The sequence below is a fragment of the Miniopterus schreibersii genome (genome assembly GCF_964146895.1).
Source record: "Miniopterus schreibersii genome assembly, chromosome: 14".
Lineage (NCBI taxonomy): Eukaryota > Metazoa > Chordata > Mammalia > Chiroptera > Miniopteridae > Miniopterus > Miniopterus schreibersii.
Genome location: NC_138114.1, coordinates 51,347,259 through 51,360,252, shown reverse-complemented (window position 1 = coordinate 51,360,252; position 12,994 = coordinate 51,347,259). Strand labels below are relative to the sequence as shown.

Genomic DNA, 12,994 nt, shown 5'->3' with positions numbered 1-12,994 from the left:
GGGGAACTGTGTGACAGAACGGGCAGAGAGTAAATGCGCCTGCATGTGGGTCCCTGTCAAGGGTGCTGATGGAGGGCCGCCAGCCTCTGCCATCTGGGTCTGGTCTGCAGTCAGGCCAGCGTCCTCAGGGCAGGTGAGAGGTTGGCCTAGCCCTCACCTGCGTCCACTGGCCCCTGAGCTCAGGCCTGAGGCTGGCTGCTCACCCAGGTGTGCTTTCCCTCCAGGTGAGTGAGAAAATGTAGCAGAGCGGCAGCAAGGCGACACCTGCCCCAGCTTGGCGTGGACAGCCCAGCCCAGACAGGCGGCCTGCCCCTGGTGCCCCTCAGGCCACCCTCACCATGTCCAAGAAGGGCATGGGCAGCCGAGGTAAGGGGGACAGGGCCGAGGTCCTTGCCGCGCTGCAGGCCGCCAACGAGGAGCTGCGGGCCAAGCTCACGGACATTCAGATAGAGCTGCAGCAGGAGAAGAGCAAGGTGGGCTTCCCATACCCCCTCCCCATTCCCTCCCCACCTCCCTCGGGTCAGCGCAGTACTGGGCGTAGCCAGGTCCCTTTGGAAGTGCCCACCCAGTTGGTCCTGGGTCCCCGGGCCTCTCCAGGCAGCTGGGAAGGACAGACAGTGCTCAGGAGGGGACAGTGGGTGGGCACCGTGAGGGCCACCACCCACAGGTGAGCACAGGGACACAGATGGGGCCCCATGGGAACAGCCCTGGCTGTCAGCACAAGCCAGGACCTCATCAAGTGGAACCATCCTCCTGGTGTGTTCAGAGTGGCACTGAACCCAGATATACCGGGCCCAGCATGGCCCCTTGGCTGGTTGAAGGCAACACTGGCTCTGGGCTTAGAGCTGCCAAGTTTGGGGAGCAGCGCGGTGGCCAAACCTTGACATCTTGTGCTGATTTTCCTCCCCGCTCTCCCTCCCTGCTGCAAAGCCCACCACCCCACCACCCCAATACACGATACATGGCGCATGACTTTTCCTCTCTGCTGATTCCCATCCAAGGAATTTTATGTCGTCCGTTAGGCGGGAAGGTGGACCTGGGTGTCTAGATCTGACCTTCCAGCCCAAGTTCTCCTGTGACACCTGCGGGTGCCGAGACATGCTCCCGCCACGAGGCCCGGTTCCATTTCAGCCTCATCTTAGGAGACATTCTCAAATGGAGGCAACACCCAGCGTGCAAACAAAACTTTGTGAAATTAGTGTCCAGGCTTCGGCCAGGGCAGAGATCGCTCCGGGGCGACCCCAGCCTCGCTCCTGTCTTGCAGGTCAGCCGGGTGGAGAGAGAGAAGAACCAGGAGCTGAGGCAGGTGCGCGAACACGAGCAGCACAAGAACGCCGTCCTGGTCACGGAGCTCAAGACCAAGCTGCACGAGGAGAAGATGAAGGAGCTGCAGGCCGTGCGCGAGACGCTGCTGCGCCAGCACGAGGCCGAGCTGCTGCGCGTCATCAAGATCAAGGACAACGAGAACCAGCGGCTGCAGGCGCTGTTGCACGCCCTGCGGGACGGCGGCCCTGACAAGGCCAAGACCGGGCTGCTCTCGGAGGCCAAGGAGGAGGCCAAGAAGGGCTTCGAGGTGGAGAAGGTGAAAATGCAGCAGGAGATCTTGGAGCTCAAGGGGGCCAAGCGGCAGGTGGAGGAGGCGCTGACCATGGTCATGCAGGCGGACAAGATCAAGGCCGCGGAGATCCGGAGCGTGTACCACCTGCACCAGGAAGAGATTTCCCGCATCAAGAAGGAGTGCGAGCGAGAGATCCGCAGGCTGGTACGTGGGCTGCAGGTGGCGAGTGGGGAGGGGCGGTGAAGGCGGGGAGGGGGGGTGGGGTGCGTGGGGGGCCTGTTTCTGGGCGTAGGCTCTCATACCATGACTGTTGGTCTTGGGGACTCCAGGACAGGAGGATGCCAGGATAGGTCAGAAGGGACAGCTGTCAGGCAGAGGTCCTCTCTCTGCCCCTCTCCCACCAGCTTCCTGTGTCTAGTTTGGGCCAGAACAGGACTTTTGCAAGTTAGTGTCGCATCCCCTCACCCCCAGCAGCAGTTATGGAAGCCTCCCCTTCCTAGAGTCCAGGGTAGGCTGCAAGCCAAGCAGGGCTAGTGTTCTGCTGGCACGAGTCACTTCCCTCACTGTCAGGCTCTGCAGTCTGTCCAGCTCATTGGATCTAGAGAGGTGAGACCATAAGGGCACGGGGTGGTGGCCATCCTGAGGCCGTCCTGATGTTCCTGTGCCTGGTGCATGCTCCGAGGCTGGACCGAATGAAGTTGCCATCTTGCAGGTCAGACATGGGCATCTGTGCATCCCGTAGTTAGAGACCGTGTCCCCTGGAAGGCCCCCCAGAGCCAGTGTTCTCAGAGCCCCAGGGCTGGGGAGTTGGAGAATATTTAGGGATCCCAAGAGACTGCACCAGTTCGCATCCCTTGGAGCTGGGACATCCTTGGTGATTTGGGGAAATGGAGGTCAGCATTAGAGGTGTGCCCCATGTCCCCATGTCCCCATGTGCAAGTCATCAGGACCCGGCTGGCTCTGCTGCTGATAACACCCGGGACCCTGAATACCCCTTCTCGGGACACAGCATGGCTCTGCACCCAGGCCACATGTCCCTTCTTCCCTGGGGCTCTGGTTTCCAAAGATGCCTCCAGACTGTGCTGTCACCTTGAACTTCCCAGGCGGCCTGGACATTCCTCAAGGAGCTCAGACAACCCTCAAGCGTTCTTAGAAGAGGAGACAGAATCCTTGTTTCTTTTCTTGCTTATTTCAGCTTCCACATTTTCCCCTATAGAATCAACAATCAATTTGGGGACTTTCCTTTATTTACCATTTCAGTGTTCTTTCCCCCAACCTCCCCCAGAATCAACCCTGGAGAAGGCAGGTCCTCAGGGCCATTTCTGGCCAAATTTTCACTCAAAGTGGAAGGAAGGAGTGGGTTTGTTCATACTTGCCTGGCTCTGATGTCCTCTGTGAGCTCAGCCGGGTCCTCTCCCCAGCCACATCTAGCTGATGATGGCTCTGAGGACAGGGCTGTGATGGGCATGGAAGGGGGTCACTCCGGGCCCCGGAGCAGTGCGGGCACATCCATACTGTGTTATCAAATCTGAGAGGGATGTTTGCTGTGCACAAGGTTACTGCACGCTTGGTGCATTTGCTAAAATCAAGCTCAAACTGTTATTAAAATTCTATATTTCTAATTACCACTTTCTCATAAAAATCTGAGGTGTATAATATTACCCCTTCCTCGCCCTGTTGCCTAAATGACAGCTAGTTAAAGTAGAATCCTAGCCAATAGCAGTACTTAAGCCCCATAAGAAGGTTGCTGCTGGCGGGGGGGGGGGGGGCTGGCTTGCTTTTTGGCACTTTTGTTTCCAGGAGAGACTTGCTTCAGGTGAGTGATAGGCAGTATGTGCAAGGTCCTCCCTCTGATGGAAACTTGCAGAGTCTGGGCAGGAGTTTGTAGAAACAGCTTTAGCATGTGTAAGGGCGGGGTCCCCATGACTCCTGGACAATTCTTCCATTTTTCTGAAAATCACTGATGGCAAATTCCTGCTGCCTGCACCAGCCACCACCAGACCCTTTCTTGTTTATCTGCTGGAGCAGGTGTGCACACCTGCACCGTGCAAGGTGAGGGAGAGCCGAGCTGAGGCCCCACCCCCAAGGAGCTGCTGTGCACAGGTTTCCTGCTTGGGGTCCCCAGGTGGGAGCTGCCACAGCTCTGCGATGCCACACTCACGTGGTGATGGTGCCCATGTGGCCAGGGGTGGTGGTGATTCAGCACTGTGGGGCAGTGGGTCCACCATGTCCATGTGCTTTGTGACCGGGGATGTTTGTAAATGCAGCTTCCCAGGCTCCAGCCAGAGGCTCTGGTCTGTGCCTCTGAGCTGAGCACACTCTGTGCTGGGGGTGAGTCAAGATGTGCAGAGGACACCTTCTCCCCTCTGTCAGGGTGATCCTCCCGGCCCAGCATCTTCCACACACCTCTCCCTAGGGACCCGTCTCCAAAGGACTTCCCTTCCACTTCCATAAACCTTCTGTAACTGGGGGTGAAGGGCTGGGGCAGGAAGTTTGTGGCAGCGAGAAGGGGGATGGAAGCCTGGAAATGAAATGAAAATGATTAAGGACAGGAAGGTGGAAAATCGGTGGTGGTTATTGCTCACCAGTCAGGCGTGGCCCACTCCACCACAGCTACGATCCTGAACAAGAGCGAAGTATTGGAGGCTGTTGAGGGATCTGCTTCATTGAGGGCAAGGAGACTAACAAAGATTCGAGAAGGGCCTGCATCAGACATGAAGAGCCTTCTAGTGACCTGGATTGAAGACCAGACACAAACACGTATCCCTCTCAGCACCACGACAACTGAGGCCAAAGCAAAAAGTTTGTGACGTTGAAAGAATAGGCTGGCCCAGCCGGGCGTGGCTCAGTGGTTGAGCGTTGACCTTAGGATCCAGGCAATCAGGGTTCGATTCCCAGTCAGGGCATGTGCCCAGGTTGCAGGCTGCAGCCGATCAATGGTTCTCTCATCATTGATGTTTCTATCTCTCCCTTTCCTTTCCTCTCTCTGAAATCAATAAAGATATATTTTTAAAAAAAGAAAGAACAGGCTGGATCCAACTACAGTGTTGAATTACTGCCAGCTCTGGGTGGCTGAAACCATTCAAGAACTGTTGTTCATGCCATAACGTGAAAGCGAGTGAGGAGTCTGTGAGTGCTGACGTGAAGGCAGCTGAGGAAGTTTTGGAAACTCTAGATAAGCTGACTGTGGAGGAAAATTACTTTCCAGAGCAAATATTCGATATAGATGAAGCCTCCCTATTCTGGAAATGGATGTCTGAGAGGACTCTCTTCCATGAGGAGGCCAGGCCCAGGCCGGGTTTCAAGGCCTTTAAGGACCGGATAACAGTCTGGCTTGGTGGCAATGTTACAGGCTACAGATCGAAACCCCTTATGACCGGGCACAGTGAAAACCAAGGGCCTTCAAGCATTTCAATCAGTGCACACTGACAGTGTCCTGCCGGAGCAATGAGAAGTCATGGAGCACCCCGCTCCTCTTCCAAGAAGCCCTCCCGAATGGCTATGCCAGCAGAAGTACTGTTGGGAGAGTTACACACCTTCAAGATCTGGTTATGGACATCCTCCTTTCGTTGGTGATCTTCATCATGGAGATGCTGCATGCTGGAGACCCTGGGCTTAGGATGACACCCTGGGAGACATTCATTGATCTTTTTTTAAAAATATGTTTTTATTGGTTTCAGAGAGAGGAAGGGAGAGGGAGAGAGATAGAAACATCAGTGATGAGAGAGAGAGTCGCTGCCTCCTGAACGCCCCTACTGGGGATCAAGCCCGAAACCCGAGCATGTGTCCTGACCCGGAATCGAAGCGTGACCTCCTGATTCATAGGTCGACATTCAACCACTGAGCCATGCTGGTTGGATGACACTCACTGACCTTAAAGTGAGTTTCCCATCATTAAAAAATCAATCCTGCCCTTTCCTTTGTGGGAAGATCACAACACCCCCCAGCTGGATGACCATCTAACTTGGCTGCATTATGCGACTCAGGGAGGTCAGCTTCTGGTCCAACCCATCCTCTGAAGTAGGCGATTTAAGTGGGATGTGTGAGCAGACTGATTTTCTTGTTTCCTGATGAAAGAATGATGTTTCTAAAGTCTCTGTGTGAGAGTGGGAATGTCAGGCCACAGGATATAGCTGCGCATTAATCTGATTTTCTGTTCACTGGCCTCTCTGTTTTCACTAATTGACTGTGTTGCCTCTGCATGTCTATGAGTTCCAGTAAATGGGAATTTAGCAATTAAGGATTTCCTCTTTTTTCTGTTCAGTTCACCACTTGCCCATGAATTCTATGATCTGGGCTAATTAGACACCTCATCTCTTTGTTTCAAAAGCTGACTTCAGCAGATGGCTGATTTATTAGCTTATTGTAACCTTAAACATCACGCAAAGCAACGAGACATCCTATCCTGCTCATGTCTGGAAATGCATTTTAAACTGAGTCTTCTTGCAAAATGAAGCTCCATTTGTAATGATGCCCATGGCACCCACGTCTGTGTGTCTGAAGAGCAGGCAGTGGTGGGGTTGGTTCTGCCCTCCCCTCCGAGGGAGGCCCACCTTTGGCCTTGGATGCACCTTTGGCAGCCTGGAAGAGGGGCTGGGAGGCAGGTGGCTTCTCGCAGCTGTTAGGAGGTTGATCTCTGCAATTTAGGGAGGGGGGAGGGCTGCCGCGTGGGGGGGGGACCCCTCCTGATGCTTGTGCATTCTGCCTGTTGCTATGGTAACAGATCTGCACCCTGCCTGCCTGTGTGATTGTGTTCTGTTCTCCTTGTAGATGGAGGAGATAAAATTTAAGGACAGAGCAGTCTTCGTGCTGGAGAGAGAGTTAGGGGTTCAAGCCGGGCATGCTCAGAGACTGCAGCTCCAAAAAGAGGCTCTAGATGAGCAGCTGTCCCAGGTCAAAGAGGCTGATCGGCACCTGGGCAGCCCCAGACGGGAACTTCCTTATGCAAGCGGTGCAGGAGACGCCTCAGACCACTCAGGAAGCCCTGTAAGCACCTCCCCGCCTCGCCCGCCCACCCAGAGCCCCAGAGACCCGCCGCACACGCCTGCGGCTGCGTGTCCCTGTGAGGAAGCTGCCCTGGGAGCCAGAGCCCGAGCCCTCGCCTTCCCACACTTGGGACGCCAACCGTGCCTGTAGCCTGTCAGCCAGACCCTGGGCCCCTCAGCTTTCTGGCTCAGCTGAGAGGGCAGATAGACTTAGCCCTCCTTCCTTGCCAATGTAGTGTATAGCCCTGCCTTCACGTGGTACCCCTGCCGTGGACCCCCGAGGCTTTGGGCTTCCCACTGAGCCCACCTGAGCCACTGGGCCCCCAGGTTAAGGGTCCCTGGTACTGACTGGTGCTGGCCTTGCCCCGGGCTGGTGGGCTATGCAGCTGAGCTCCTTCCCTCTCCAAGCACAGCTTTGCCTTCTGCTGGGAAGGCCGGCTCCCTGCTCCCCTCATCCTGAACTTGGCCCTTGTGTAGTGATTTCCACCACTCACATCACCCATTGCCTTCCCACCTGCTTTCCATGTAACCATGACACCCTTCTGCTCCTCCCTGGCCCGCCAGGACGGCACAGGGCCAACAGCTGCCTGGCCGTGACACCATCATCTCCTCATTGCCACTCCTCATTCAGAGCCCTCTGGGTGGTCCTGGGAAGTCGGGGTGGGGGTCTGAATTCCACGGACCCCCCATGTGGTCCATCTGGGTCGGCCCCTAGCCTCTCCTGCACCTGCTGAATGAGGAATCATTCCTCCGTCCTTTTGGACACGGGTTTGCTTTAGGACAAAACCGTGTGTGAGCTGAGCCAGCCCTAAGATAGTGACATTTCCAGGATAGAAAGTGACATTTGATAATCCTATTAGACATGGCTGAACTGAGTTAGACAGCGCCTGCCCTGGCACTATATCCGATAGATTGTGCGAACCCCAGAGACTCTCACACTGGATTAAAATGTCACAGATTTTTGCCCAAAGTTTCAGTGATTCCAAAGTGACCTTTTGGAAACATAATCATGGGAAACCAGCTTTCAAGAGTCTTAAGTCAAATGTCGGTCCCTGTGCTCACATTATAATACCAGCAGAGTGACTTCCCGCCTGCACCGCAGGGCAGACCCCTCCTGAGGTGCAGACGGCAGTGCCTGAGGAGTGCATGGGGCTGGGCCAGTGCTTTCTGGGTTCACTGTGGGTCGGGGTGCCTGCACTTGCTTGCTCTTGCCCTCCACATTTGCATTTTCTGGACATTTCTGCTCCTGCATTCTGTCCCATCTCACAGTTTGCCGCCACGGTGCTCCAGCCCCTAGGAGGGTCCCCTCACCCACCACCAATCAGGAGTCTCGGGCCATCATGACTTGGAAGTGCTCTGGTTGTTGCTGTGTGTTGAGATTTGCAAAAGTTTCTGCACCTGCGTCTACGAACGGTTATTTGCAGTTGATTTCTGTTTTAGGAACAGCAGTTGGATGAAAAGGACGCTCGGCGCTTCCAACTTAAAATTGCAGAGCTGAGCGCCATCATTCGGAAACTCGAGGACCGGAACGCCTTGCTGTCAGAAGAGAGGAACGAGCTGGTGAGCGCGGCAAGGCCGCAGCAGGGCTGGTCCCGTGCGCTTAGGGCTGCAGCTCGGGGGGAGCTGGCTGTCAGTCCATTTCCAAGCTTTCTCATGGAAAGGAGTGATGGTGATAAGGATGGGGCTTGTGTCCAGCCCTCTTGGCTGTTTCCAGTAAAACTTTGTTAACAAAACCATGTTGGGGGCCAGATGTGGGCCTTAGACGCTGGTTGCCTGACCCCTGCTCCATATTGTTGGGCAAAAGTATCCCCAGTTCTGCACATTTTCTGGGAAGTGTGAGGACCTCATCCTTCGGTAGCACCGTCACCATCAGTCCTTTTCTTCCCACCCGCTTTTCATGTAGACTGAGATTTCTGAGTGGCTTGTCCCCCTGGGGTGAGAGCTTCTCAATGCGTCCTGAGGGGTCCTGGTACCACAGCTCTTTCCCAATGCAACTCTGACCCTTCACTGCCTCCCAAGCTTGTTCTGCTCAGTTTGCGGATTCCGTATTCCGTAGGGTGACCTGCTGGTTCTCTGTCACAACTGAAAAAAAAACACACGCTCAGAATTAATTTTGTCTTTCAGCTAAAGCGTTTAAGAGAAGCTGAAAGTCAGTACAAGCCACTGCTGGATAAAAACAAACGCCTCTCTCGGAAAAATGAGAGTCTGTCTCACACGCTACGTCGAATAGAAAACAAGTTAAAATTCGTCACACAGGAGAACATGGAAATGGTAAGGGACCCTGAGGTGTCTATCAGCCAGCAGGAGGGTAACCATGACAACCTCTCCTGCTTCCTGCCACATGATTTGACAAAATACGGGGCCCTCTGGCTCTGGCTTCAGCTTTTGTCCTCACTTGAGGACAGAAACTACCAGGGCTTTAGATAAGAGTCTGGGTGCTTGAGGGCAAGGTGTCACCTGCCTGGGAGTGACAGGGAGTAAGCAGGGAAGACACTGAGAGATCACATCCCCCACCCCAGGCCACCTTCCAACTCTGAGCACCTGATGCAGAGATGGTGGGAGCCCAGGACACTGGGTGTGAGAGAGAAAGGAACAAACAGGCTGGGCACGGGGCACAGACCAGGGGGCCAAGGGGGACTCCACTCCTGCTGCTGCCACTAAGCGGATGGGAGGTGATTGCCTGGTGTCTTGGTTGTTCCTTCGGGCCCTGAGGGATCCAGAGGCCGTGAGTAAGAGTTTATCCAAAGAGTAACTCAGCGATGTGGGGGAAGGGGGAGGAGTGCCTCCATACGCCCCTCTGCAGAACTATGGTGGGGTGTGAACTGGCATGGACAGTTGACATGATCTCATCTTGAGGAACAAAGTGTCCCCATGGGCACTGAGCCAGGCTTCACAGCCCCTCTCCCTCTTTGGGAATCATCCAAGACTCAGCCTTGGTTTCCCTGGGCTCTGCAGCCAGGCTGCTCCAAGGCCTGAGCAGAGAGCAGGAAGACCCTGACTTCCCATCACCAGTAGGACCACCCCTCTCTGCCCTTGTGACATGGTCTGGTTGGTTTTTCAGAGACAGAGAGCCGGGATCATAAGGAGACCCAGTTCCTTAAACGACCTGGATCAGAGTCAAGATGAAAGAGAAATTGACTTCTTGAAACTCCAAATCGTGGAGCAGCAGAACCTCATAGATGAGCTTTCCAAGGTGACCAGGCGCCGGGCGTCACCACAGGGTCATCCAGCTCCTTTCCCCTTCCTGCTGCCCCCCAGAGGTTACACCCCTTGCCCGTCGCCCCTGAGGGTCTGCCCCAGAGGCGCCCCACAGGATCTGGGGGTTGTTTGTCTTCCTGACTCCTCCCTGGGTTCATCTTGAGCTGGGCCCCTGCCCCGTGGTCACATTGGAGGTGGCCTTTCTTGTTTCTTCTCATCTTTTTGGACCAGGGGTTTCAGGAGCCACACCATCACCAGTGTTAGGCTCTGGGCCACAGTGACCACAACCAGGAGCTTAAAACAAGTCTCTTACTCCCTCCCAGTTCTGGAGGCCAGAGCCCAAAATCAAAGTGCTGGCAGGGCCGTGGTTCCTCTGAAGTGTGAGGGGAGGAAGCTTCTGGTGGCCCCTTTGCCCTGTCACTCCAGTATCTGCCCGTCTTCATGGGCCTTCTCTCTGTGTCTCTCCTCTTATAAGGACATTTGCCCACCCTAAGTCAAGAATGGCCTCATCTCAAGACCCCTAACTTAGTCCCATCTGCAAAGACCCTATTTCCATAGAAGGTCACAGTCCCAGATTCTGGGGACTAGGATATGGACACATCTTTTTGGGGACCCCACCTGACGGTCTATACTGCCCTGTTCCTGTGGCCCTGACACCCCTTCATGAAACTCTTCTCCAATTACCCTGATTTGGGGGGTGTTCTGCTTATTGTTGGGACCCCAACTGACTCCATGGTCAGGTCCTTTCAGGACGAGCTGCCTTGGTCATTCTGTGTCCTCAGAAGCAGGAGGGACAACAGCGTCCCTCTCTGTCGCTGGTGTGGCATGTGGCCAGAAGTGCTGGCCTGCCTTGTTTCGATATGTAACATCGCCTCCAAAATTACAGGAGATGGGACAGAGAGCTGCCTGCTCCTGCGGGCTGTGGGATGGGACCTCGCCCATGCAGCCCTCCCTGACTGTCCCTGAGACTGGAGCTCTTATCTTGCTCAGTGACCCAGTGATTGTCAATCCCACAGTTATAAGGACTTACAGGGGGACAGGAAAGGGAAGAATCAATACAAGTGCATGTTATTCCAGTTTCAAAAGGCCAGTTTGCCCTGAACGGAGGGCCCTGGCTGCTTCCGAGGGTCATGGGGTCATGGGGCCCTGGGGGGATCAGCTGAGGGAGAGAGGACCAACCATTAGGGTGGAGTAAGACCGACCCTTCCAGGGCAGAGGGACCCAGGCAATGCTGCAGTCAGGAAGCGCCAGGGGTTTGGGGGGCACAGGGCTTTGGGGGCAGGCCTGCTCTCTGATTCTCCAGACTGCTGCCCTCTCTTCTAGACCCTGGAAACCGCTGGCTATGTGAAGAGCGTGTTAGTAAGTACCACTCAGCACTGTCTGTCCTCACACCCTTCCTACTAGCTTGCCCCTGGGACCCCACCTGTGCCCATGTCTCCTTCTAGGCCAGACAGAAGTGGCCGTGCCAGCATCCGGGTGGATTTTGTGGCCACAGTGCTACCTGCTCCGAGGCTTTGCCTTGGTGACTGAGAATGTCCATCCATCATGGGGGTCACACGTGCCCTCTTGGCCTGTGGTGGCACCCAGCTCTGCTCAGTATTGAGTTACTTATTCAAGCAGAGGTCAGAGGGCTCCCCTCTCTGGGGCCCTTCTCCCCACGGTGGGTTTCCCAGCCCTGCCAGTATGGACCCACAGTCTGGGCCTGGTTGGTTCAGTCATGGTCACAAATATGTAGCCTAGCTCCCCGGAGAGAAGCAAGTCACTGATCTCCTTACACGTTCGTGGGGTCCATGTCCACATATGTGGGCTGCACATCTGTAGACATTAGCTCAGAGGATGCAGGGGGCTGGCTCATCCATCCTCTCGAGTCCCATTTCTGTGCATGCCACCAAGTCCCCCCCACCTCCCCTCAATCGACCACAGCCGTGAAAGAAGCTGGGGGACCGTTGAATGTGTGAGCCGAGCCACCCAAACAGGTGGTCATCCCATCAGCCCGGGAGTGGAGACGAGCCGTCCTCACCTGCACACGCCCTGCGCAGGGCCACGAGGCTCAGCGTGTTTATGACGGTGTGGACAGTGCACCAGTGGAAGTCCTCTGCATTCACTCAAATGACAACACAGGGCGTTCCTTGTGCATTTGAAACCAATAGAGCTGTGCAATTACTCAAAGGAATCTCTTCAACTGGTTTCTGCAGGAGCGCGACAAGCTTCTGAGATTCCGGAAGCAGAGGAAGAAGATGGCCAAGCTCCCCAAGGTGAGTGAGGATGTTGCCTAGACGCACATGAAACGTGTCTTTTAAAAGCCACTTAAGAGGCCTGAACCTCTTCGTTTGGGAGTGAAAAGAAAATGATTTTATTATTTCTAAAAATGGCTCCTGTGAAATAACCAAAGCAGGACCCAAAATAAATATTCTGTTCATAGTTTTAAATTTAGAAATCCAGTTCAGTGGTTAGAGTGTCAGCCCAAGGACTGAAGGGTCCCGGGTTCGATTCTGATTGTAGGCTAGATCTCCGGCCCCAGGGCACATGTGGGAGGCAACCAATCGATTATGTCTCTCTCACATGGATGTTTCTCTCTCTCTTTCTCTCCCCTCCCTTCCACTCTCTCTAAAAAGCAATGGAAAAAATATCCTTGGGTGAAGATTTTTTAAAAAGTTAGAAATCCAGCCTTATTTCTTTTAGATTTCCAAGGGAAGATAGGAACTCATGACAATAATAAGGAGGGGGAGGGGCCTGCCTGGGACTCTGGCCCAGAGCCTGACAGCAGGTTTTAGCCTTGTGCATGGGCTGGGGGAGGTTCACTCTCCCCACTGGGCCCTTTGGCTGGTGCTTCGGTGAAACAAGAAGAGGGACAGGCTAGGGAATCAGGAGTCATCAGTGAGCAGGATGGGCTTGGGGGCCGAGGACAGGGCATTGGTTGATGAATTGGCTCCCACACACTCCAGCCTCCGTGGCCAGTGGACTGTCCATCAGCTGGAACACAGGGCCCCGGGGGAGGGGCACCGGGTTGTGAATGTAAAAGTTCAGCTGTGGAGCATCCCTCAGGCAGGGCCCTCACATAACTGGGGAAGGACCAGCTTTTGCTCTTGTTTTTTCTTTTATTCTAATCTGCCGAGGATGATACTTTGAAAATACAACAAAAATGAATTACTAGGCAAGTGGCCATGTGCTGAAAGCTGGGCCAGTGCTCACTGTTAGTCTCCTGTGTCATGTCACCTGCACAGTGGCATCGAGTGCCGCTGTCCTGGGACTT

At 54.7% G+C, this 12,994-nt stretch overlaps 1 protein-coding gene across 3 annotated transcripts in view; it reads left to right on the top strand.

Annotated features, from left to right (window-relative positions):
* Window positions 1-224: 224 nt before the first annotated feature.
* Window positions 225-12,994, top strand: part of JAKMIP3 (Janus kinase and microtubule interacting protein 3) — a gene marked incomplete at its 3' end in the record, with an annotated part of 31,816 nt that continues 19,046 nt past the window's right edge. For all 3 annotated transcript variants that reach the window (XM_081157873.1, XM_081157872.1, XM_081157871.1), the window contains exons 1-8: window positions 225-473; window positions 1,265-1,762; window positions 6,329-6,544; window positions 7,984-8,103; window positions 8,668-8,814; window positions 9,605-9,736; window positions 11,065-11,100; window positions 11,937-11,996. In XM_081157873.1, the coding sequence (XP_081013999.1) occupies window positions 339-473; window positions 1,265-1,762; window positions 6,329-6,544; window positions 7,984-8,103; window positions 8,668-8,814; window positions 9,605-9,736; window positions 11,065-11,100; window positions 11,937-11,996 (1,344 nt within the window). In that variant the 5' untranslated portion in view covers window positions 225-338. The remainder of the gene's footprint in view (window positions 474-1,264; window positions 1,763-6,328; window positions 6,545-7,983; window positions 8,104-8,667; window positions 8,815-9,604; window positions 9,737-11,064; window positions 11,101-11,936; window positions 11,997-12,994) is intronic.